Source organism: Amblyomma americanum, chromosome 2, assembly GCF_052857255.1.
Source record: "Amblyomma americanum isolate KBUSLIRL-KWMA chromosome 2, ASM5285725v1, whole genome shotgun sequence".
Classification (NCBI taxonomy): Eukaryota; Metazoa; Arthropoda; class Arachnida; order Ixodida; family Ixodidae; genus Amblyomma; species Amblyomma americanum.
The window spans coordinates 51,357,029-51,382,768 of NC_135498.1; the positions used below are offsets into that span (position 1 = coordinate 51,357,029).

Sequence of the window (25,740 nt, forward strand, 5' to 3'; positions counted from 1 at the left end):
AAACCTGAAGGTTCGCGTACCACACGTAGTGGCGCGCCGTTCACAGGCACTCTCTTTATCCCACGCCACGTCAAACAAACAAACAAACAAACAAACAAACAAACAAACAAACAAACAAACAAACAAACAAGACATTTTCAAGCTCCCGTCAAGAAACCTGCCTTCTGCCATGCAAACGACTGACGGCTGTGCATAGACCATAAAATCATGGTGACACACTTTAGCTGTACACTGTAAGACACTGTAAGCTAATACCAAAAACGGTGCAGCATAAGGAGTAACAACGGAAGAAACGTTCCCGGACTTTGTTTTCGTGACATCGCTCTCTTCAAGGGAACGGCTGCGCTGTGCATACGGAAGCTTACCTTGTTCCTTATAGCGTAATGAGACACACGTGGTAAGCCCAGCAGTTTTTTCAGCTCACTGTGCAAAGTGGACTGGCTGAAGCACGCCCTCTGTCACTGGTGCCCAACCCGCACGACACTTGATTGGCTGTCTAGCAGCCCTGTTTCCACCGGCCAGTGCACGCGCTTCAGGCAACATCAGAGAGTTTCCAGTAACTAATGAGGCCGGCACCGCAGTAAGACCTCGCTCGCAGCCCGTAAATCCATCGTGAAATTATTTCGGCAACTGTCTACACATTGTATCTGTCTATACGCACAGTACGTTTCAGACCAATACAGCGTACAGTATAGAGCGTACAAAATAACGGCAAGCACAACGGACTTAACAACGGACGTGACAATGCGCGATAGAACGTACCAAGTTTGGCGGTCGCTTTGTTGACCGGGTTAGCGCGAAGCAATCTGCGACACACCTGTACGGTGTCACCAGTCTATAGGCCTTGCAGACCTGAGGCTGAAAGAAGAAGGGCTCTTTCTCGGGTGGAACAATCACCGGTGCGCCTTCGCAGGCAGCCCGTGCAGTGCCTTGGTCGACGCGTAAGCAAGCAAAAGCGGTATAGCCCGCAGATGTCCCAGCGGTCACACACAACCGTGATGTGCGAGAGGAACGTCACTTACGTAATTGGTCCGTAATTGGTTTCCTGTCAAGGTCACTGCATTGCAGCAGAATCAGTACCTGCAGCACTCTCCTGTCTTGCAACCCCCCCCCTCTCCCCCTATTTTTTTTCTTCCCCGAATGGCACGCACAGATCAGATCAGTGCATGTGCACTTAGCTGCGACGCAACCTCTCCCGAGCCTCAGAGGCAAACTCTTCTTCACAAGCTCACCATGACGAGTGGAAAAAAAAAAGACGGAACGGAAAGTAATACCCCAAATGCAATCAGCGGATGCCGGGTACACAGACACGCGCGGTGGGTTTGTTGAGCCGGTGAGACGACCCTGAAGCCCCGAGCAGCGGCTGTGTACGACGAGCCAGACAGGAAGCCGCCAAAGCGAGGCCCCGTTTTCCATTAGCGAGTGCTGCAGGCTTTGTACACGACTCTAGCTGTGCGGCGGCATATAACCACCCGCGGATATGCATGCGTGCGTTAGAGTGTGTGTGTGTCTGGGGGGCATACAATGAGACTGCGATGCATGAATAGGGCCTCCGGCCTTGGGACGCCTGATTGTCAGTGGGAGGAAAGAGGAGGCTTTGGCTTCGGTTTTCAACAAACGTCGAGAGACTGCGGCACGGCTGGCGATGGCGCGCGGTGTTTCATCGCAGTCGACATTATGAGCGGGCGTGTACAGAGCGACAACGCGTCGACGCGCCTCGGCGTGTTTACACTTGCTGGTCCTTTGTTTCGAGGCGGAAGCGACGAGTTCGCTACATACTGCAAGCGCGTGCCCCGCGACGAAAGTCGCTTGCGCCGCGTTCGCGATGCGCTACACGAACGCGGCGGAGCAAAGGGAACACACAGGGCCCCAAGGTGCTCCTCTCTCGCGAGAATTTGAGAGGCGTCAATGCGGTCTCGCCTTCCACTGCGTTACATCGCGAAGTGTTGCGAGGAACGATGGAAGAGGTGTTACAGAAAACTGTGATCCACAACAACAGCGCGACAGGCGGGACCGAGAAGAAGAGTCTGGAGCGCTGTTGTTATGGGTCACCGTGAACACCAACTCGCTCAACAGCCGGTATTGGAAAACAGTGTCGGAAAAATTCACTCCCAGCTTTGAAATACCAAGCAGTGTGACGTGTGCCAGAAATCTCGATCCGCGGAAACTTTAGTCCTTTGTCGCAGTAGGAAGCGACAATAAAAAATAAAAAAGGGTATACACTTACTATTTCGATACAACCGATCATGGCCAGAAATCGAACTGTCGCGGCAAGAGATAGAAAGAATGAAACAAGCAAACAAACAAACAAACAAACAAAATTAAATTCCAAACAACGCGTGAATGCAGAGTCCACACTCATTAGCTCAGAATTCTATCCGCGCGCTCTGCACTGGGTAGATCAGACACAACTACCCTGTACGGTATGCAGCTGCCGCAACGACGTGATTCGACGAGGTGTAAAGTTTGTCCGTTCGTCCAGGTAGTGTACCCTTTTGCACTCGAGGTGCTCCTCCCTCCGGGAGGGATAGCAGCGAAGAGAAGGCTCTTCAAGAAGGAAGGGCTTTAAAACGTTTTTTTTTTTTGAATACGAAACCTTATTTACAGTGCAAATTTACAAAACAATCAGAAGGCAAAAGGTTAAAGGAATACAATCGGAACGGCTGGGCTGTCTACTTGAGAGCGACTCCCACTAGGCAGGGCCGATGGTGCAGGGCGCCACCCTTAGGCCAGCTTCAGCACCCGAACACTCAACATTACCTCTGCACCTTTCCTCGAAACCTCGGTTTCTCGCCATCCTTTCAGGCCCCGAACACTTCTGACAGCATGAAGCAACGAGGGGTCCGTTCCAAACTAGGTTAGTTTCCGTGGCGCAAACACACTACAAAAAAAAAAAACAGAATAAGAGGGAGACCCAGGTTTGGTCTGTGCCTCAGATTTTATGGTATTTCGGCCTGCCAACAGAAGTTAAACACCGACGCCACGGCAGAGATTGGGCCAAATGTGTCATTTCTTCGGACAGGAATAGAAGTGCTCGCACACTGCAGCGTCCCGCGTTCCCACAGTCTCTGACCTATATAGCTATCTGTCAGATCCGATCAGGTGTTTAGCTGTCATTATCTCGAAAGGCATGAGAAAGATGAACCGAAAAATCGGAAACAAATGCACCGGAGAGCATTTAGAACGCCCTGTTATCAGGTATAGAGCGATGACGCAGCAACAGTCAAAAGCTCAGTTGCACAGAACCACGAAATCGAAATAGTCAACACGCATTCCTGCCGAAACAGAAATATGCAACGTAAAAAGAGCAAGTTTCCAACCATTGTTGCAACATTAACACACAAACAATAACTCGAACATCAATATTAAGTCAACATTTTTTATCCGAAAGCCTTCAACGAACATTGTAACATGACATCGTTGCAGATAACACCGTAAAACGGTATTCACCTCGATGTAGTGCACAGACAAAGTTTATCTTCAGCGAGGTCCGCATGGCACCCAGTATACTTTGCAGCCTGGCTAAGAAGTTTTCAGGACACAGTGTTCACTTTTTAGCCGCACAGTCGGGCGTTTGGAAGACCTCAGAAGCTGGAAAAATTCGCAGGGGCGAGAATAAGCATATTCCTCATTCTCTGGAGATTTAGAACATGAACTTCCACCTCTCCTCTTTCGCTACTTTCATCTCCTTCTTCCCACGTGTAGCAAAGCCACCCGGGAATTACCTCGATAACCTCCCTGCCTTTCTCTCTCTCCTTCTGCTCGGTGGGCCGTGAATATCCAACTACACCGCTCAAAGGCAAACCTGTGGCCTGAAGACTTTTGACCAGGGATGCACATCGAGAGACAGGCACCCTGCTTCGCATATCTTAACTTACTTACCTAGGCAGTGATGAAAGGGGGAATAAGGAGGGGGGGGGAAAGCAAAGGGGTCAGCAGAGAGGGTGTTGGGGAGAGTAGGTACGTACCGCACAGCGTTGCCGACGAGACGGACAGGTACAGCATGCGCACGTATTGGGTGAAGGCTCCGCCGCCGATCATCGGGTCAGTGCTGGAAAGCTCCCAGCCGGAGGGCTGCGGCCGGTGCAAGAGGCGAAAGAAAGGAGGTCAAGGGCGATGGGCGCCAAGGTGGATTCATTCATTCATTCATTCATTCATTCATTCATTCATTCATTCATTCATTCCCTCAGTCACTCTCAACCACTCATGCACACTCATTGTTGACACACCAATCAAATTGGGAACAAAATGGCTACGCCTGTTCGTTTGCCTTTAAACTCTGAGAGATAACCGGTTGTACGTGACATGCGGAGGTCATGGGTTCGGATCCTAAGCGGCCGCACGTGGCTGTCGTTTCTTCTACTCTATAATAACTTATCGTATGGATGAAAAAAAATGATTACACTGATAATTTCCCGCTCATCAACACCGCAAATAAAAATAAAAAAGATTCCCTTTTGCCGCATTTGCGTTCGGTGGTTTCAATTAGTGTTTGTTTTTCGGTTTAAACGTTCAGGTAACAAAAGCCGACACAGAATTTTGCAGCTAAGGATTGGGCATTGCGTTAACCTACACAGGGGTAAGTGCGATGGCACTAATTAACGTAAGAAAAGTCACAGTTCGCGCGGCAACACCAAAGTACCAAGCGAAATAGTAAAATATGCAAAGGCACTATCGTAAGGAAAGACGAGTAACACGATGCTGCCTTATAGGCATAAAGCGAATGAATGAGTGTAGCGTTGATTTTAGGGGCTTCCGGCTATCATTCGCAGTTTTAGGGAAAATAAAAACTCACTTTTAAACATAAAAACACAAACATTGTGACCATTTATTAAATTATGTTTTTGTCATTCGCACAGGTTCTAGCCCAAAAGCATTCAACCACTTCTTGAGGCTCCGTTCAGCAAAACAATCGTAACGCAAAAAGGCCATATTATGGGCACTTTGGAACTTCAAGTTCTCCTTTCAAGAATGCGTAGCCGATTGCCCAGAAATGCATCAAGTGAATGGGCTTCGGTCTTTCTTTGCAGGTCGGATATGCAAAACAGTTCAGTATTCAATGCGCTGTTGTCCACAACGGCTACGTTTCGACATTTTTCTCCGGCCTGCCGTATACGAGGCTGCGGTTATTACCACACAGCAAGCCAACTTAGCCCGGGTATTTTATTTCATGGTTAATGAAGGACCGTCTAGAGGTAATCAGATTAGGCGGAGTTTCAGTCCTTCCTCACTTTTATTTATAAACACCAGAGACGAAATCTACGCACAGAAAAAAAAACAACTGAAAAGCACAAAACGAACGCTCATTCATTCAGTTGCTCAATGCAACTTTGTTGACACACCGAAATTTCGTTGCTGCGCCCCCCCCCCCCCCCCCCCCCCCAGTTCTGGAAACCACTGCACTTCTAGGGATGATAAACTGTGTCGTCAGCGGCAACACCGACATTTTGTATGGCCGCTATATAGCGTACGCCCTAAAAAGGCTGAGGCCATGACTTTTGGGTCGTTGGAGCTTGTATCCGAATATTTAGCGAGTGAATCACCGCATTTTCCTTCGTACAATAAATGAGCCTACGTACACAACAGTTCTTGATAAAACGAGGCAATGCAGAAGAGCTGTTCTATTTGCATTCGAAAGCCTAGACCCCGGCAGATTCTACGCAGTCGGAAACAAAGCAATGCCCCTGCTGTTGCCTAATGCAGGCGTGGCGTTGACCGGTAACGACATTGCGGCGTGGACACCGTTTATCTGGTTATGTAATGCCCCCCCCCCCCCCCCAATCCTCCTCTTTTCTTTCCTTAAACGCCAAAGCTGTAGAGACGATTTGGCTTACACAATCACGTCATGTCACTGCCCTGTCCAGCGAGTCAGCGCTGGCTAAGTTACGAAAGCTCTTCGTCAGCGTTTCGCGCAACTTGTTCTCGAGAATTTCCCTTCCCTAGGACTCGTTGTAGGGGAGTGTTATGCAATGCCGAGGTCGCTAGTTCGAATCCCGGCACGAAGAGACGCAACTGCCACGATGAGAAAGCGCATGCTAGCCACAGCCTCTATTGCAGTCTGCACACTCCCTTCGCTGGATGGAACGTTGGGGCGTCTTACTCGAGAAAAGGCTGGCCAAATGTAACCTGAAAAAAAATGAGAAAGAAAGAAAAGAAAGTAGCCAAATCTCGGCAATTCGAATTTGTTCGAATTATTGTTAACCCGACCGCGGCGGCTGCGTTTTTATGGAGGCAAAACGCTAAGGCGCCCGTGTGCTGTGCGATGTCAGTGCACGCTAAAGATCCCCAGGTGGTCGAAATTATTCCGGAGCCCTCCACTACGGCACCTCTTTCCTCCTTTCTTCTTTCACTCCCTCCTTCATCCCAGGTGTCCAACGATATATGAGACAATTACTGCGCCATTTCCTTTCCCCCAACACCAATTATTATTATTATTATTATTATTATTATTATTATTATTATTATTATTATTATTATTATTATTATTATTATTATTATTATTATTATTATTATTCGAATTATTGTTCAAATTATGAAGGGCGGGCTCCCGTTATAGCATGTGATGGTGGGTCAAACGCGTCAATGCGAATAAACCGGAAATTTGAATTAATCGAGTTCGAGCTGTCCAGGTTTCACTGCAGTTCGTGGCGTGTGACACCTCCTTGTCCAAAGGAGTAAGTCTATACACTCCCTCTCTCACTGAAATAGAGAGCCAGTGTGGAGACCACTGCAAGCGCCAGCTAATCAACGGCTGAGTGTTCTAAGCATGCACAGAAATTTACCCCGGTCTCTCGACTCGCCATTGACTAAAACACAAAAGTTAGCCATACCATAACCAGAGTTCCGGTTGAGATACTTAGTTACCTTGTAAATAACAACCCCTTAATTCCCTTCTTTTTTGTCTGCTTGTATAATCCGAGCACCTTTGTGAAACGGCCCCTGAATGGGCAACGTTGGTCTTAGAAAAAAACAGCGGTGTGTGATGTCTGTTGATCAGTGTACAGTGCATGAAGGCAGTAGACGTTGTGCGCGAATGGACATAGCGGAAAGAAAGCTGTAAACATTGAAACTATGCTGGTACAATGTTTTTTTTTCAGCGTCGTTTACTGAACAGTCTAATACGGAATTTCAACCACAGGTTGTAGTTACCAGCCGCCGGCTAATGTAGGGCCCTAAAACGCAGAAGTACAGTGCACGCAAGGATAGGTCACACGATTTAAAAGAGTATAAACACCTAACTTTGGTGGCACGTTTTCATTTATTTTCTACAATGATGCAGAAGACACTACTACGCATGAATCACCATGTGATATTCGCCTGCGACTGTTAAATAACTTATAAGCGAATTTTTTCTGTCGTGTTGTTTCGGTTTCGGTTTCAACAGCCGCATAATGGCTGTGACGTCAAAGAGTGCTTTTGTATCACACGAGGCATGAAAAAACGTCCATATAATCGCTGCTTCATCGTTTTAATTTACTGCAGTGCTGAAGCCGGTATCCATGAAGAGACGGAATAACAATGAATGTGGAAGCAGCGATAATACAGACGTTTTTCATGTCTCACGTGACCTGTAAGTACACGTGAACTGTAAGTACACGTGACCTGTAAGCACAGCACGAGAAAGAAATGCGATTATAAATTATTTAGTGGTCGTAGGAGAATACCAGGTGGTAATCCATGTATAATAATGCCTTACACATCACTACAAACAAGAAAACACGCACCCAAAATTTAGGTGTCTATACTCGTTTAAATTAAAAATACGAACTAAGGCGCGATTGCACTCACGCGTTGCTGCAGTTAGTGATAATAATGCAGAAACTGAGCATCGCATAGTCGCAGGTTTTCGAGATGCTAAACTGGCTGAGAAAAAAAAGAAGCAAACTCATCCATTGTCTGATACACACGCACGCTCAGCAAGGCGCAGTTTTCTAGTGACAGAAGCATCCCATGGAAAATGAAACTGGCCGCGTGCTTAAGGAATCCTTTAATGTCTTTCGGTTCACCCTAATGCTGCCCACGGGACTATATTCCAACTGAATGGGAAGAGAAGTTGCCCAGAAAGACCATCGCCGAATTCCGAGGAACTTCCTCAACTTTTCGCATTTTGCGCATTCCCTGACTTCGTTTCGAGGAGTCAGTTCATAAGTTATAGCCATCTCCAGGGCGCCGTATTCGACACCTTCAAAACATCGCTGTGTCAGCTCTCTGTCATCTTGGCATCAGACGGGGGGCCCCACTTTCTCTCAAAACGAGCGAAACAGAGCCGAAAGTATCACCACGCACCGCGATCCGAATATTGCCAAGAAACCAAATCGTAAGGCTGTAAAAAAGGAGAATAATGAAATACGTCCAAATAATAAAGGAGAACCATTTCCGGGCGTCCGCGCGTTCGTCCAATTTTAAGCATTTTGAGCACCGCATAAACATTTTCTTTTTCCGCGTCGGAGGTTGGTTGCGGGGGCTGGGACGCGAAAGCGCTCGAATTCCATTTCCCCGATCATGAATTTATAATTTTTCGCATTCGAATACTAAGGCGTCGTTGGAGATAGGCGAAGGCTCCCCGGCCGTCCTTTCCAACCAGAAGCCGGACTTTGAGGCTGTTATACAAGACTCCCATATAGAAACCAACGGTTGAGTTCGAGTGCCCTTGGCAAAGCGTAAGGGACGGACGCCGCGGACGTGGCTTTTAAAAAAAAAGAAATAACGAGAAAGGTAGGAGGAAAATAAAAGCGAGATCAGCCTTTTGTGGAATCCACTTTCACTCAGATTCTCTTTCCATCTCTTTCTTCCCTCACTCTCAATTCTTTTTTTCTGCCCTCGGCAACAGTTATTGCGTGCAGCATTCGCGTTTCTGCTCCTGGGGCCCTCGCAATGACATGCGGAGCGTTAACCGAATCGATGATACAGTTGTTTCTCTACTTCTAGAGAGACTCGAACGCTTGTCTTCTGCAGGGTACCGACATTTAGTGTATCGTGAAACCAACGACGTTTCCAGACACGCGTTATGATGCCATAGTGAGTGAGAAAATTTATCTAAAAATCTACCATTGTCACTTATCACTAGGAGATGAGAATATCGAGCCCTTTAATTCCTCACGAGTTGGGCAGTCGCCGGTGTGCCACGGAAACGCCCTCTCGCGTTTGGCGGAGCTGCACAGAACATCCTCGAATTGCTATCCTCGAGCACTCCTCTCGCCTTCCCCCTGGTGTACGGCTTCTTTGCATTCCTGGCGTGCTTAGAGGAGAAGCGTGCCTTGCATAAAGAGAAAAAAGAAAAGATGAAAGAAGGAGAGGATGGGAAAGAAACAGTGAAGAGAAAAGAAAAAACTGGAGCGTACAAGTACTCTTAGGACGATGTTTGTGCGTCGTCACAGTCATCGCTGTAGTCGTCATTCCCCTTTGCTGGAGAGGAGGCAGAGAAGGAGGAGGGGAAAGGGGCGGAGAGAGGCATGCAGGCATTGGCATGCAGAGCTTGCGGGTGCCTGGCATCACGCGACTATCGCGTTGCCGTCCGGAGAAGGAAATATGCTCCCCGATCCTCGCATCAGCGGAGACCTCAGGCAGCGAGAAATATTCTGTCTCTCTCTCACTTCGTTCCTTTTTTTCTTACATTCCGTTCTTCATTCGTTTATTCGTTACTTCGATTGTGTTCTTTCATATTTTGCTCCCCTTTTTAATTATTTCACTGCCTTAATTCAAAATTTTTTAAATAGTCCTTGTATTAATTCAGTTCTTTGACAATCCGAATCTTTCCTACACTGGATGAATTGATTTTTATTTATTTATTTATTCTTTTATTCGATCCTTCATTCATTCCTTCCTCAACCGTACCTCTTTCTTTATTTTTACTGCCGTTTACAAGGACGACGCAACGTGCGTTTTATTCCGCGTACGCCCATTCCGTGCACTTCGTTTTGAAACTAGCGCCTAGGGAACGACGATAAAGATGGGAGGCTACGGTGCAATGCAAGCGCTCACTCTTTTTTTTTTTTTCATCCATGCAAAACTTTACGACGTCCGCTAGTTGGAACGTTGGAACGTTGGGAGTGCGCGGAATTAAGTGCGCATTCATGGCAATAACGCTCGTGACGACAGCGACGTTAGGCTACGAATGGCGCACGCCACTGAGTAAATGACCATAAGTAATGGTTATACTAATGAGGCCACACAGGCAGAACGGAAGCGAGCATTACTTGCGGGACGGACGATACACAGCAAGAATTAGCGCGAAATGGTAGCGAGAAAAGAAAAGTGCAGAAAAACATCACGTTCCAAGCGTGATTTCTTTAGAATAACCGCTTTTGAAATAGTTTTTCCTTTTTGACTCGTCTAATGTGACAGCGCTCGCTGAATGGGAAACGCTTGTTTAATATGGGCGGGCTGACGAGGGCAGTCGCAGCTGGAATAAAATCCTTTCATATACCATCCTTTTATTTTGCAGTTCGTTAACTAATAACGACAAACTATAGTTTACCATTTGGTTCTGAAGTTAGTTTAGTCGTTTAGTCCTTTTAGCTCTGAAGCATAACGTTTAATTATCGACGCATGCACTAAGCCCAAATAAATGGTGGAACATAAGCGCTCAGTTTTACACATACGTGTCGACAACGCTCCTTGTTCCAAGTTCTGGACTCAGAAATAGCAAGACGCTTTAGCCGTTTCATTTGAACAATAATCAAGCACGACTCGACATTGAAAATAATTACTATTCACCGAAGTGTGCCACGTTTGTGAACCATGTGAGGCCAGTAAGGCCTGTCGTTGCTTTCTTTGCGAAATGTGGTAGGAAAATCAGTACTTAGTGTGAATGCCATTTATCAAACGCAGATAATAGAGACTGGCAATGCGTTACAGGTATAAATTAATTCTTTTTTGCTTTTGTTTGCCTAGCGATGCTCTGTGAGAAAAGGGAAAAAATGAATCTTAGCCAGTATAAAAACGTACTGAAAAAGGAAAAAAAAAACTGGCGTCTACAACGAATAAAATTATCAGTTTTTCTTTCCTATGACACTGCACAACACGTCTGGCTTGCTGATTGCATAATTTGAAAGGAACCTCCTCGCTTGCTGGATTGTCGGCAGAAAAAATGAACGCCTTGCGTGGGGTTAACCTTTCAGAGTTTAACTTCAAGTAATTTGCCTTTCCCATATAGCGCTGCGCTGCTCGCTGTTTTATAGCGCAGAAATATTTGTTACCCCTCCTCCCTCCAGTATTCGTCGAACTGCCGGGAACCAACTTGTTTTCTTTCCATGTTTCTAGATGCTAGTTCTAGTACGCGCACGGTCGCTCACTCTTTGCAGTAGGGAGAATTCAGGAGGCGGGATGTTGCCTGCTTCACCGGGATGTAGCTACACCCTCACCACCAAAACGCCTATATGAGAGTAAAAAGGGAATAAGCTGTCCTCTAGCGCACACCCTATTAAGGCGAAAGCCTTTAATGGCTCATACTGTCGTCTGTTGTCAGTTCGCAGACGCTGTCACACGTTTAACTCGGGAACTAAGAAAGATAGCAGAAAAAGAATGGTTGCTTCAAATAGAGGAGGAAAAAATGAACCTAGAAGCTAAGTTGGATGACTGTAGAGCAATGAGTCAATTAATTATAGGCAAAAATGTCGAAATTGCGTCGAAATAGCGCGGACGTTGATATAGCCACGGGAACGATGTGACGTCAAATCCACCGAAAGTCGTCACGGCACAGTGAAAAATTGTCACAGAATGGTCGGAAGAACGTCGAATTTGTGTCAAATTAGATGGGAAAATGTGTAATTAAGCGTATTTAATACTTAAGATTCCCGAAAAATATATAATTTGGGTATCAATATAGCCACGAAAACGGTGTTACGTCACATCCACCGGAAGTCGTTACGGCATAGTGAAAATTAACACAGAATGGTCGGTTTTCGCCTCTCAACACTTTAGTTGACAACTGGTAATTTTTATAAAACGGAGTCTGCTAAAAGACAGCTTATTCCATTTTTGCTCTTTTCTGTTTAGAGGTGCAGACACGTAGGTGGCTCTGCTACCTTGAAGCCCATTCTAAGCTAATGGTGTCTTCGGCTGACGGCACTCGTGGAGTTTTCCACGCACTCGTGCGGTGCCCCACGTTCGGCTGGATGCCACTCGTGCAGTGCCTTACGTTCGGCTGGGACGAGCACGACACGAGTGCGCGCCACCGTGGAGACCGACGGTGGAGCGTGGTGCAATCCCGTCGTGCAGCTCGCGCTAGCAGACGTCGCGGGCGTATGATGCTGTTGGCGCAGACAATATCACTACACAGTGGCCGATAGGAAGCATCGACGAAGAGGAAAAAACACGAAGCATCACAAGTGGGCATATTTTAAAGAAATGTTGAATATATGTAGCGGCTGCAATGCATTTATTCGCGCTGCAATCATGCAGCCGCTGGCCGGCGAGCGCTGTGCCTTGATCGTTTGAAAAAATTAAAGGTTCGTCAATATTTTTAGTGCGGCGAACGGCAAATGCGGTTCATCTCGCACGCCTGCACTTTATGACATCATAGTTTTTGTCAACGTGAGCATAGGTTAAAAGATATGTCAATACAGTGACAATGTGGGGAACTAAGATTGGATTAATAATCGTCGGCAGATATTTTCGGAAGTCACTCTAGCTGCTCTAAAGCGTATGCATCAAAGCCAGCAAGCATAACGCTGTGGTGTGTCTGACAAACCTGCACAAGCACAGTCGCAGTATTTCATGAGCATGGTCGTGGTTCCCGCATTGCCCACCGTCGCGATGAACGCCGGTCCTGCGCGCTGTTACTGAAGAGGTTGTTGCTAACTGTACAAATTGCTGACTGCACTCGTTGGCGTCAGCCGCTCGTAAAAATGGCCCCTGTGATTTGTAAAAGTCTCAGAGGCCACTGTGAACAGAGAGCAGAAAGACCAACGGCACTCTGAGAATGTATTGTACGTTCGGCTGAGGTGCAAGTGGACGTGCCACTCGTGTAGTATTTGACGTCACTTCCTAAGTACCGGCACGGAGGCAGTACGGCTCAGCCGAAGACACCATTATACTGTCCGCATACTCTCGTCCCCGGCGCTAGCGTGTCATCGGACGCGGGATAAAGATTAGCGTGACGTTGGAGCGGAGCCCGATCTCCGAGAGTCAGTCCCGGCTGAAAAAAACATCCTGCTAGGACCCGAGTAATCCGAACGGTTCCAGTCACGGAGATGTCCCAGTCTGCATGTCCAGCGGGCTCACTGCCCTTGAGTTCTATATAAACCGAATGCAGCCATGAGCCACGACATTCTGATTTCGTCCACTGTTCGAGCCCAGTTTCTTCGGGAGGCACTCGTTCGCCCATATAAAATTTTCGAGTTTGACACGCAAGCTGGCGTATCTCCCTTCTGGGCTTCCTGCAGTCGACGCTACGTGGCAACATGCCGACAGACTCCCGACACGAGCTTATTGGGAGATTTGTTTGTCCTGCCTGCATGACCGGCGTGTGCTAATCCTAGTTGGAAACGGGGTTCCACTCACAGCCTTTCACTTTTTGAAATTATCTCTATAATTCGGGATTCTATTACTATAATGACGTTCCTGTTCTGATCTGTGGGTAATTGCCTCAGTCGCTATGCCTACGCGACATATCCACCTAGTCGTCGTTACCAGGGGAAGAAAAGAAAGAAAAAAACAGCAAAGTATAGTTTTTCAGCGGGTCGTCAAGGTTGGGGCAGCACTCACGTTGAGCCTGTAGATGACTAGGTAGAAACCCGAGAAGAGGAGCACTGTGGACAGGTAGGTCTGCGCCATGAGGAAGCCGCTCACAGCGCGGAACTTGATCAGCTGGTGCGTCAGCGTCCCTGCGGAAGGTTGAGTAGGCGGTGTCATGGAGGAACGCCGGGTGGGCAGAAGGATGGTGGAGAGGAGGTCGGTTAGTCGTGGTTCACTGGCACAGGAGAGGAAAGGCGGGGTAACTGTCTCAAACTTTGTGGACACACAGCCCCGTCCTGAGGGAAAGGACGGAGGGGCCTGCGACTTAGAAAAGAGGGGTAGGAAGATTATGGGGTTTATGGGGGTTTAACGTCCCAAAGCGACTCAGGCTATGAGGGACGCCGTAGTGAAGGGCTCCGGAAATTTCGACCACCTGGGGTTCTTTAACGTGCACTGACATCGCACAGCACACGGGCCTCCAGAATTTCGCCTCCATCGAAATTCGGCCGCCGCGGCCGGGATCGAACCCGCGTCTTTCGGGCCAGCAGCCGAGCGCCATAACCACTCTGCCACCGCGGCGGCTAGGGGTAGGAAGTAATGAAAAAAAAGAAAATATGTACACCCTACACTTCAACACACGAATACGCCTATATGGGAGCAAAAAGGGAGTAAACTGTCCTGTTGCGCACACCCTTTAATAGAAGGGCGTGCGCGAGAGGACAACCTACTGTCTTTTTACTTCTTTGTGCTTAAAGTTTAACAACAAACACGCCTGTATGGGAGTAAAAAGGAAGTCAGCCACACTCCGGTGCATTGCCTTTTAAATGAATGCGCTAGAGGACAGCTTACTCCCTTTTTACTTCTTTAGTGTTTAGACTGTAGCGTCCTTTCTCAGGTGCCCGTATTTTTAGCTGAGAACTAAGCCTACTTCAGCTGCGAATGAGGTGGAGAAGAGAGGAGGCCATGAAGAAAGGGAAGATGCGGTAACTGTTTCTGTCTGGATGAACGAATCAAGGTTTTGCGTTTTATGGAGGCAAAACGCTAAGGCACCCGTGGGCTGTGCAATGTCAGTGCATGTTAAAGATCCCCAGCTGGCCGAAATTATTCCGGAGCCCTCCACTACGACACCTCTTTCTTCCTTTCTTCTTTCACTCCCTCCTTTATCCCTTCCCTTACGGCGCGGTTCAAGTGTCCGCCGATATATGAGGCAGATACTGCGCTATTTCCTTTCCCCAAAAGCCAATTATTATTATTATTATTATTATTATTATTATTATTATTATTATTATTATTATTATTATTATTATTATTATTATTATTGTTCGCCGTGAGGAAAGAAATGAAGGGGTGGAAGAGAAATGCGTTCAAAGGTAGTTGTGTGAATGTGTGCAGGTAAATGCATGAAAAATTGACCAAGGCAAATGCGTGCTTTTATTACGAAGGAAGGTGCACTCATCTGCGCACTGCGCTTAGAGATTCCCGGGGAAAATATGAGGCGATGTAAGCGCGACTCAACCTTTCCTTACGACACCACACTCCTGGTACCGTAATCGCTCGAATTTAAGCCGATGGGAATTTGGAAAAATTCAAAACCTGCAGGTCTGCTCAGGTGCGAGCGTGCGCAGCGCCTCGTCAGCGCTAACGCCGTGCAACCTTTAAGTGCGAAGCTGGGGAGATGGATGCGTTGCCTGCTTTGTTCTACGACGCAGTGGTTTCGACTAAGCAACGCCACTGAAATCAAGCTTTCAACCCCAAGGCCTACTTCTGAACAGCGACCAAGTCAATGAATTTTCAGAAGGCGCGAGAGTGCGGCGTGGGTAGAACGAATGTACAGTCGTGAGAGACGTGAGTGGGAACAAACGTTTTGAACAAAACTGCGAATTTTAAGGTTATTTCTGTATGAAATTTGAGAATTACTTTTTCATTTTATACGTCAAGAGGAAAACTAGCGAGAAAACAAAAAAACTGTGCGACACATAATTATGGAATAATCAAGGAATTAATGTTCATGCTTCGTTTCCTTTAATATTTCTCACAAATGTACGCTTAGGCAACGAGAGCAGCTGCTCAGCTACTCGCCAACAAGAACGGCGTCTGCAGGACGGCGACGAAGCCGTCATCATGCTGCAGAAGCTGAAGCCGTGGAGTTGAATAGCGAATCTACCGATACCCGGTGACAACGACGAATCAACATACAGCTGGGCTCATTATGATTTTTAACACGACAGAATAAACGCATCCTTACGGTTTTGGTTCCTATTTTTTTTCCACCGGCCGGCATTCAAGGATATTTTTTTCCCTTTTTTTCTTGGTTTCGCGATCTTCCGGGGTCGGCGTAGAATGAAGGCCGGCTTGGATTCGAGTGGATACTTACAACATGCGACGGCCGGGAACACTCATGTTCGGCTGCTTTTCAAATCTTGCCCCGACAGACGTGAGCCACGAGGAACATTTTGACTCGGGAGTGGAAGTCACGTGAGACACGTGGGCCGAAAAGTGGATACGAGGTATGCTTTTTTTTTTCTATTTAACTGCGGCGCCACCTGTCACGCAGTGGAAGATATACAGGGCTAGCATTTTAGAGACGAAAAAAAAAGAAAGCCAATATTTCTTAATGCTATTTCACGCAAGCTGTACTCCTTGGAGCTACAAAACACATTCAGGCAATTTGAGCTCAGCTGACAAGAAGCCGACGTGTTGTGATGATGATTTGAATTTTGATGGCGCAAGAGAAGCTTGGCACGGTCATCGCTCAAATCAAGAATTTTTTTTTTAAACAATATTTATTGCCTCAGGGCATCAATGATGGGCGAAGGTGTGATGAAAGATGTGGTAATGATTAAATTAATGGAAAAAGGCTGAATGACTGATGTTTCTGAGAGGAAGAAGGAAAAGGAAAGTGCACGGGCCTGCCTACTGGCTCAAGCCGAGCCACGCTCGCTGCCGCGTGCTGAAAGTAGGAGAGGTAAAGGATAGGAGAGCGAAGAGGGAAAGAAAAGACGCGACGCGCTAATATGCCCGGGCCGATCCCGGAGGCAGTGCAATACCGGGCCGACCCGCACCAGAGTGCTTCAAGCCAAGCACTCCGCAATATTCCAAAAATAAGTTTAATATCTTAGGTCGAAGGACCCGGTGCAGATATTAGATCAGGTATCAGGTATGACCCAGTACCAAAACTAAAAAAATAGATAAAGGAAAAAGACTAGCTGATTTGATGATGTGCAGTAGAGAGCGATGGTACGGTCCCTGCGTCCAGGCAACATATGAAACAGGGTTGCTTGGTGAAAGACCCGCTACTTTCAGGTGCCGGATCCTTGTATGCTTGAGAGCTGGGCAGTCCCACAGCAAGCGATGAATGTCGGCTTCAATGTCCTCGCGTTTGCATATCGGACACCCAGGCCGAGGAAAGAAATCTCGGTACTGAGGCCACTTCCGAATGACGGCAGGTGTGAGGGCAACTCCGACCCGGAACCTCCTAAGCGCAACCTCCTCTGCACGGGTAAGACTGAGGGAGAGGGTTACCGCGCACGGAGGGATGAGAGCACGTGTGCGGCACCGGAGGAGTTCCTTTCATGATGAAAGGAGGGTAAAGTTGTCCAAATGAAGGAGCCGAGGCAGCGATCAGTCTGGATTCGCAAGGCGGGTCGCTAAATCTGCCTGGCTTTGATAGGTCAGCAGATCCCGTGGGACCCACTCAATACGTACTGGCTGCGGGATGCGTGCCGCGAGCCGGTGGATGTCCTGACATATCGTTGGACCGCGGCTAACACGTCGTAGCAACCGGACTACTTGAAGGGCGTCAGTGCGGATGACAACGTGGGCCGCAGGGAGCATAGTAAAGTCGGCCACGGAGCAGAGTGCTTCTTGAACTGCAACAAGCTCAACACAAAAGGACTAAGGGGGTTCCGTAAGCTGAAACCTAGAGGTTTGATTCAGGGCAGGTCTGCACGGGCAGTAGATAGCTGTTGTTGCTTTGCAGTCTTGTATGCTTGCGTCTACGTAGACAACAATGGATCCTTCAGGCAGGCAAGCATCTTGTTCCTCAAATTTCTGGCGAAGCAACGATGCCGAATTAGCAGATATTGGTCGGCGATTATCTGTTGTCTTGTCGCTGAGCTGTACAAGCTTCCATGGGGGAAGAACTGGCGTTGGCGGCTGAAGAATGGAGTGTGTCGTTGCATAGGTCCTCAGTGCATGCGTGCAGTGTGATAGACTGGCCTTAAGGCTGCGCGCATCACGGCGCTGGTGCAATTCTTCTAATCAAACCCAAAGCCTGAATAGCTTGGCTTTTTGTTTGAGAAAGCCATGCAGTCACTGATACTGATTGGTGAATCGTTAAGCTAAGGATTTTTACACTCGGACTTTCCTGTAGTGGGGTGCCTGATAGAGAGACGGATTTGACTTGCAGCAAGTTTACGGCGTCACCAGCGGTTGACGACCGACGTGCATGTTGTTTTATGCACGGAAGACTTAAGTCCGATGGATGATGCGTAATTAGAGGTAACATCCAAGGCAGATTGAAAGGCAGCCTCCTGAGTACGGAGACATTGATGAGTACTCCACACCGTGATGTAATCATCGTACTGAAGAAATTTTGCATCACTGATGTCATGTAAGCGCCAAGCCAGCGGGATGAAAGCAATATTAAATAACGTCGGCGACAATACTGATCCCTGGGACACGCCGCAGAGAGGAACAAATGATCCGACCGCTTCGCCGCTGAGGCGTATTGCAAATTTTATGCCTTCCAAAAATGATTGGACAAAACTACGCACTCTCAGAGGGAGAGGAAGCATGTCAATGGAGTTCAGAACGGCTGCATGACTGATGTTGTCATATGCCTTTTCGACGTCCATTGCTAAAACGGTACGCACATTGCGGCTGCGGGTAGATGACAAAACTGCAGATGCCAAGACAGCCAACCCGCCCTCTGTACAAATATACGGACGAAAGCCAATGTGTGCGGGGTGATAAAAACCGTGCTGCTCTAGCCACCACGACAATCGTGTGGCTAGCATTTTCTCCGCAAGCTTGCACAGCGTAGGAGTTAAGGAGATAGGTCGTAAGTTTGCAAGGCCCGTCGGAGGCTTTCCCGGTTTCGGGATAGGAATCACGACAGCGGATTTCCAGCTCTCCGGCACGACGCCATCAAACCATACTTTGTTTATGGTATCTAGTAGTTGAAGGAGTGCAGCGCTACTCAGGTTCTTGTACACATCGTACTGAATATTGTCCGGGGCGGGCGCTGTTTTCCGTTCCGCATCACTTATTGCAGACAGCAACTCAGGCATTGAGAACGGACACGCAATTCCACCTGCGTCGACATCAGACGGCATTTGATATACATGCGCTGGGATGCCTGCCATATTTAAACTAGCGGCTGAACAAGGCACAGCATCGTATTTTGGAAAAAAAACTTTCGCGCTCCTTCTTTGGCGAAATCATCTGGCGACAAGTTAGCCGCGAAGCATGCGGTTCCCGCTGCGTCAGTCGAACGGGGACCGTGTTCCATTGTACGGAACGTTCGCTAGAGAGAGGCATTCGAGGATTTTGCAGAAAGTTGTTCGCACCACGCAAATCAAGAACTCTTGCACAGTTCACCTTCAGCTCCGCAGAAAAATAGAATAAACATAGCAGACCTGTCCTAAATGACCCAATTTTAGAAAATGGTCAGACACGAAGGAGAGAGAGGGTTAACGGTGTCGGCCGTAATATTTCGCCTATTTCCGTCAAATTTCGTGACTTTCGAAAGCGACCGAGTACAGATGTTAGCTGTGTAATTTTTGCATGTTTAGTGTCTTCAGCGTGCCCAACATCACTTAGCAGTGATTGCACTGCGCAGATGCAAGAGGTGGATCCGAAAGCTTGAAGAATTTGGCCTAAACGTACCGACTGAAGGTGACAGATTCACTGAACAGCCCTTCCACAGGATATCCATGCTACTGCTGCAGTTTTCGCCGGATACCAGTGATTGGGAAATAAAGGTACCAAACCTAAATGTAGTCAAAGAGATTAAAGAAAAAAGGCTTTTAGTGGTCCCGGCGCTTCTAATCGTAAAACACGTATTTTGGTGTTTGCGCCCAGGGATCGCGCTTTCGATGCGGCTAATTTGGCGCGGAAAAAAAAAACGAAGAGAGGAAAACTTACGTGAAGGACAAGAAAGTAAGAAGAGAAACTAATTTTGGAGTAAAAGAAAACTAGTCACAGTAAAGGAAACAAATACTGCAGAAATAAAATAAATTTGCAATAAACTTTGTTGATTGCCGTAATGTCACGAAGAAATAAATACACAACAATGAATATACAGGAAAGTGTACGACAGTGGATGTAGGCTGATGGACGTAAAAAGCCTAATTTATACGCGAAATATTCCAAGTGAATCACGTGAAAGTCCGACAATAGGCGCGGGCGAGAGCGCATTCTCATCGCTAGCCGCATTTTAGAGTTCAAAACTATGGGCACAAACTTGCGCTTTGGCACTAGGATCGCAGCTCTTGCCGCGTATTTACAGAGCCCTGTCGCAGCAGGAGTTCTCACTGGGGAAGGGTCGGGCGGTAGGCGATCTCACGTATATGCACGAACACGAGCCCCGCTCCTCTTAGCGACTCCCTCCTTCACGTTCTGGAGCCTCTCCAGCAGCGTCTCGTACTGAAAAACTCCCCTCCAGTCTCCGTAGGGGTCGGTCATCTCGGAACCCGTCAGGTGCAAGTGCGCACCGACGGCCTGCTCGTACTTGTCGCAGAAGCCGGGAAACCACAGCAGCACCTGCTCCCTCAGAGTCGGCGGCAGCGATGACGTACCCCGAAGACAGGCTTCGACCTGGTCGCACACCGCCACCCGGATCGTCTCGTGTAGAATGATGGCGTCGTAGCGGGACACGTTGCGCGACTGGTTCTGCGCTTCATAGCCGGGCTCGTCGCGGTAGGGGCTTACGGTCATCAGCGACTGGAAGGAGAGGAGGACGCCCCCCAAGCCGTGGTACGGGGTCCAGGCCGGTCCTGGACCCGTGCCCAGGATGCTGAGGCAGACCTTGCCATTCTCCTCGAAGTTGGGGCTGAACTTGACCAGGCCGGCGTCCGTGGTCATGAGGCGCGCTCGCGGTGGACTGTCTGGGTAGTCCAGGGGGCACTTGAGCATGTAGTAGAAGAAGCCGCCTTCGTACGGCGTGCCCCCTGGACCCACGACCAGGGCGTGGATCCTGGTCAGGTCTTCTTCGTCCGCGGCGACGAACGCTCCAGGCAGGGGATGCGCGTTGAGGTCCGCTATTTCTCGCCTGACTCTGAGCAGACACTGCTGGGACGGTTCCTCGCAGTCGTTGACCGTGGGGTCCCAGGCGGTCCGGTTGTTCGCTGCCTGCAGGCCCGATGACATCCCGCTGGACCACTTGTGGCTCAACGTGACGCGAGATTTACGGCTGGGCCGCACGTACACTTACTGTAGGAATTTAGCTAGCACGAGTGCTGTCAACCGAGCCTAATAGACGCCATTACTTAACGTACTTCATCTCCTTTTTCTTCGATGCCCGGATGCTCTGGGCGCGTGAAACGACACTCCGAGTAACGAAAAAAAAATGTCAAAGGAAGCAACGCGAAGCTTCTCTGCTGTAGGTCATTCGCAGCACAGGCAGCGAAAATGAGGTATTTATGTTGACATGTTTGTTTTCTCTCGATTTATTTTTCGTTCCAGCAATGCAATCGCACATCCCCGCTGCGTATACTATTCATCGGTCATATAGCTCTTTATCGTTTGGGCACTGGACACGAAAAGTAGTACTATATCAAAATTAGTGCAATCAGACATGCGTACTTGCGGTGTATATTTTTTTTAAAAGCGAGCTGAAAGCCCCTGGCTTATTACAAACTGAAGACAGTAGTGCCTCGACGCTGCCCACACAGCGATGGACGGACATTGCATGGTCACTTTGCATAGAACAAGCTCACTTAGCTTGTGTATCATAAATCATTTGCGTGTCACCATTGTCATCTTAACAAGCCGCTTACAAACAAGGCGGCCACTTCTGACTTGAGCCCCATTCATGCAGTTACATCGTTGATTCAAATAGACCGGACACCAGTGATGAGTATTTTGCACGTTCAAATATAGCAGTGCTGCGACGCGGCTTTTTTTTCTGTCTTGTGTAACCTTTGTTCACGTCCTATTATTTCGGGCTGTTGAAGAGGCCGTGAAAAACGGTAATGTTGCCGGCATTTTTAGATTATTACAAATAAACTCATTATAGGAACATTCACCACCACCACCACCACCACCAAAAACAACAACAACAACAACAACAACGACAATGACGACAACGACGACAACGACAACGACGACAACGACAACGACAACGACGACAACGACAACGACAGCGACGACAACGACAGCGACGACAACGACAGCGACGACAACGACGACAACGACGACAACAACGACGACGACGACAACGACAACGACAGCGACGACAACGACAGCGACGACAACGACAGCGACGACAACGACGACAACAACGACGACGACGACGACGACGACGACAACAACAACAACAACAACAACAACAACAACAACAACAACAACAACAACGACGACGACGACGACGACGACGACGACGACGACGACAACAACAACAACAACAACAACAACCGAATGCAACAGGACAGCTTTCTCGACGAAGCAATGCGGGTGCTTTGGGACACTGGGAAAGCTTGTGCGCGAAAAGTTGGCCCGAGAGCACGGTAGCCTTTATAGAGGGGGGCTACGTACTCCTGTGTGCGATATCTTTGCGAAGCCGCTCGCACACAACAGAGCCAATCAGGGACCGCCGCACAGCGAGACGGACTAATGAGATGCTATCGTTAACTCGGCCTCTGCTCAGCCCCAGATCAGCTCACTGCGTGCCGGCCTCCCACATACGGTCCTTGATAGCACACGTTTCACCATTCGGTGGTGGTCGGGCAGCCAAGGGAGTTTTGCCAGTCAGGAGAACCGGCAGCGCTGATTAATGAGCAGCTCCCTCGGGCGGTCACACTGCGCAAGTCTCAAAAGCCGACGCAATCGGGCGCCTACGATTCGCGCTTCGGCGCTTTGCACGGTCGCGAACCGCGTGCTGGTCCATTCGTCGAGTTTGGTTCCTCGGAGACTGCTGTCAAAGCCAGGCCACGTCTTATTCAGTTTGTATGGCAACATGCATGCAGTGAACAGGCTGCGTGCAATGCTCCGCAAGTTAGCTAATCGCCAGCAGAGACGCGGATACATTGAAAGGTATAATCCAGAAAGGTGTACAGAGGGTAAGGACAGCTACTGGGTTTGCAGAACCCGCAGTCTCGGGGACACGGTCCAAACTGCCGTTATCATGCCTACCTACTTTCCTTCGTAGGGACTGAGTTGACTGAGAGAAAGGTAGCATTGCGGGCTCCAGACGAGCCAAATTCGAAAGGGTCTAAAACAAGCTGTTGCAATTGGGCGGAGTTCGAACTGAAGGAAGCCTTTGTATTACATACGATGTTCATGGGACTAGGCAGTCGGCGCGAATAAAGTGGAAGGTGGTACAAAACGAGTTAAAATTAAAAATATCCGCCTACAAGAAGATAACGTTTCTGAGGGGTAATCAGCCAGTGGAGCATGGCATATCACTTCCCTCATGTTTTCCCAACATTAGCGGCTCTTTAAGCCAATGAGTAAACGCATTCAGCGCCTGAAGTGCGTCGCCGCGTATGCACAATACCACTGCCGCACGAGAAACCTGAATGGCTATTGAGTCAATGGTCATCGAGCTCCGGGAGAATCGGACAGCTCGGCGTCTTATGACGGATTTCGATGACCGCTAAACTTGGTAGACAATTAGCCTTATGGATGAGGTTCTTCAATGATCATTGAGACTTTAAGGATCCCGGAGGGAAATTAATTTGTTTATTTTTAAGGTTGGCGGAAAAAAGGATTGCAGTGACATATTGAGCACACGAGAGGCTTAACTAAACTGCGACCGCTTAAACACGCGCAACGAAAAAAATTATACATCCAGGATCACCGCTTCGCTACCGTGGATTTCAATTCCATCCCAGATATTACTGTAGCCGCATATTAGACCTCGGACGCAACATTGGCCTGATGGTCCGAGCATCTACTTCGTGCGCGGGAGGTGCGGTTTTTAGATCCCCAGTGCCGTGGAGTACCAGTTTTCATATGGGTACACCCTTTCCTCTGCCCTGCTGTTCAGCCTATCTGAACTGAAATACTTAGGAAAATTGCGGTTTGAGCCCATATTGCGGGCACCGATCACGTTAACTATGTCTTGGCAATTTTAAATCAGATCAAGCAATCGTCATGAACATCCGTCACTCTTTCTCCATGTCTAAGGAGTGAACCGGACAGTTCTGCCACTGTGCAGTTTCGCCCAGGTAAGCGACAATTGGCACACAACCAGCGTAGCTATCCATGGGTTGCGCGCTGCAAAATTCCCGCACACCACTGGCGGCCCCTCGTTTTAATCTCTTCCAGTTTGATTGCCACTGCCTATAGTTTTGTAGGTACCAAGAGACCAGTTCCCCAGCTCAGTGGAGCTCGAAAGTTGCCCGATTCTCATCAGCATGAAAAGCAAAAGCAAATGTGTATACAGTATCGTTAGACCGATAACATACAAAAACCACCCCAAGTGGCGCACGCAGCAAGTTCTAAAGAGCCCGCACCAGCGGCTATAATAATAATAATAATAATAATAATAATAATAATAATAATAATAATAATAATAATAATAATAATAATAATAATAATAATAATAATAATAATAATACTTGGTTTTGGGGGAAAGGAAATGGCGCAATATCTGTCTCATATATCGTTGGACACCTGAACCGCGCCGTAAGGGAAGGGATAAAGGAGGGAGTGAAAGAAGACAGGAAGAAAGAGGTGCCATAGTGGAGGGCTCCGGAATAATTTCGACCACCTGGGGATCTTTAACGTGCACTGACATCGCACAGCACACAAGCGCCTTAGCGTTTTTCCTCCATAAAAACGCAGCTGCCGCCACCAGCGGGTAGGCGGCGCTGTTTCCCGGCTGACACAGCCTGTTTCCGTGTCGGCCTTTCTCGCCCTTATTTTTCTTTTTTCGCGTTAGGAGGTCCATCGCGAGTAGTATCCCGTTTGACATTCCAAATCTGCCCCTTTCGGTCGCGCCGGGGAGCCACTCGCGCACATCCTCTCCCCCCTGCCCCGCCCACCCACGCACGCACTCAATTCCCTCTTACCAGAGCTCCGTGCGCCTCTCCAACTCTTACTGGGTAGATACGCTCGCACGGAACCGGAGAGCGACTCCTCTGCACGGAGTGCGCGAGCGTGCCTCGGTGACAGCATCCACTTCGTCTCTGTCAGCCCCGATCACGACCCGGTGTCGCGCGGCCAGGCTTCGAAGGCACGCCTTCCGCCTCCCCCATTGCGAGGTACACACACGCATAGGCAGGGCCAGCGCGGTCAACTGGCGCTATGCCCTGTCTGCCCGCGTACGTGGGTGTGTGCGTGCGTGCGTGTTTGTATGAGCGGATAACTATACAGTTGTGCATGCGCCCGTCTGTGCGCGCGAGTATGCGAAGTTTTGAACCGCCGCGAATGGCACTGCGCTGGCTGAGAATAGCTGTCTGGTCACGGGCCATCGTAAATCTTCCGTACACGCGGAAGACGCGACTGGATGGGACAGCGCCCGCGCTCTTGGGAGTCGGGGTCACGGTAAACCTCGGGAAGCCTTACAGAGGCCTCCATGGGGCGGGGACGGGAGGACGTAGTGGGATGCGCAGACGGAGGTGTTGTCTAGAGGCCAAAAAAAAAAGAAAGAAAAGAAAAGTTGTTTACTACTGTTGTTGTTGTTGCTCTAACGTGTGTTGCTTTTGTTTTCGCCTGGAAGATAATTCCTCACGCCTTGTGGAGAACTTTAGCCAATTCATTGAAATGTATGCTGGTCAAGCTGCGGCGCGGTTCACAGTGACTTCAGTGAGGTGCGAACAGACTCTAGAATTGTGTTCGCATTTATTGCTGATTGTCGGCAAATGGCGACAAAAAAAAGTTGGGCTGAGGCTTAGC

The 25,740-nt window shown here is 48.5% G+C and overlaps 1 protein-coding gene and 1 pseudogene across 1 annotated transcript in view; both read right to left on the minus strand.

Annotated features, from left to right (window-relative positions):
* LOC144119684 (uncharacterized) overlaps positions 1-25,740 on the minus strand; it is a 171,377-nt gene that overhangs the window by 17,542 nt on the left and 128,095 nt on the right. The window contains exons 7-8 of the mRNA XM_077652251.1: positions 13,708-13,826; positions 3,969-4,074 (exon numbers count right to left, since the gene is read on the minus strand). Of these exons, the coding sequence (XP_077508377.1) occupies positions 3,969-4,074; positions 13,708-13,826 (225 nt within the window). The remainder of the gene's footprint in view (positions 1-3,968; positions 4,075-13,707; positions 13,827-25,740) is intronic.
* LOC144118556 (ubiquitin-conjugating enzyme E2 Z pseudogene) lies at positions 19,946-21,187 on the minus strand (annotated as a pseudogene).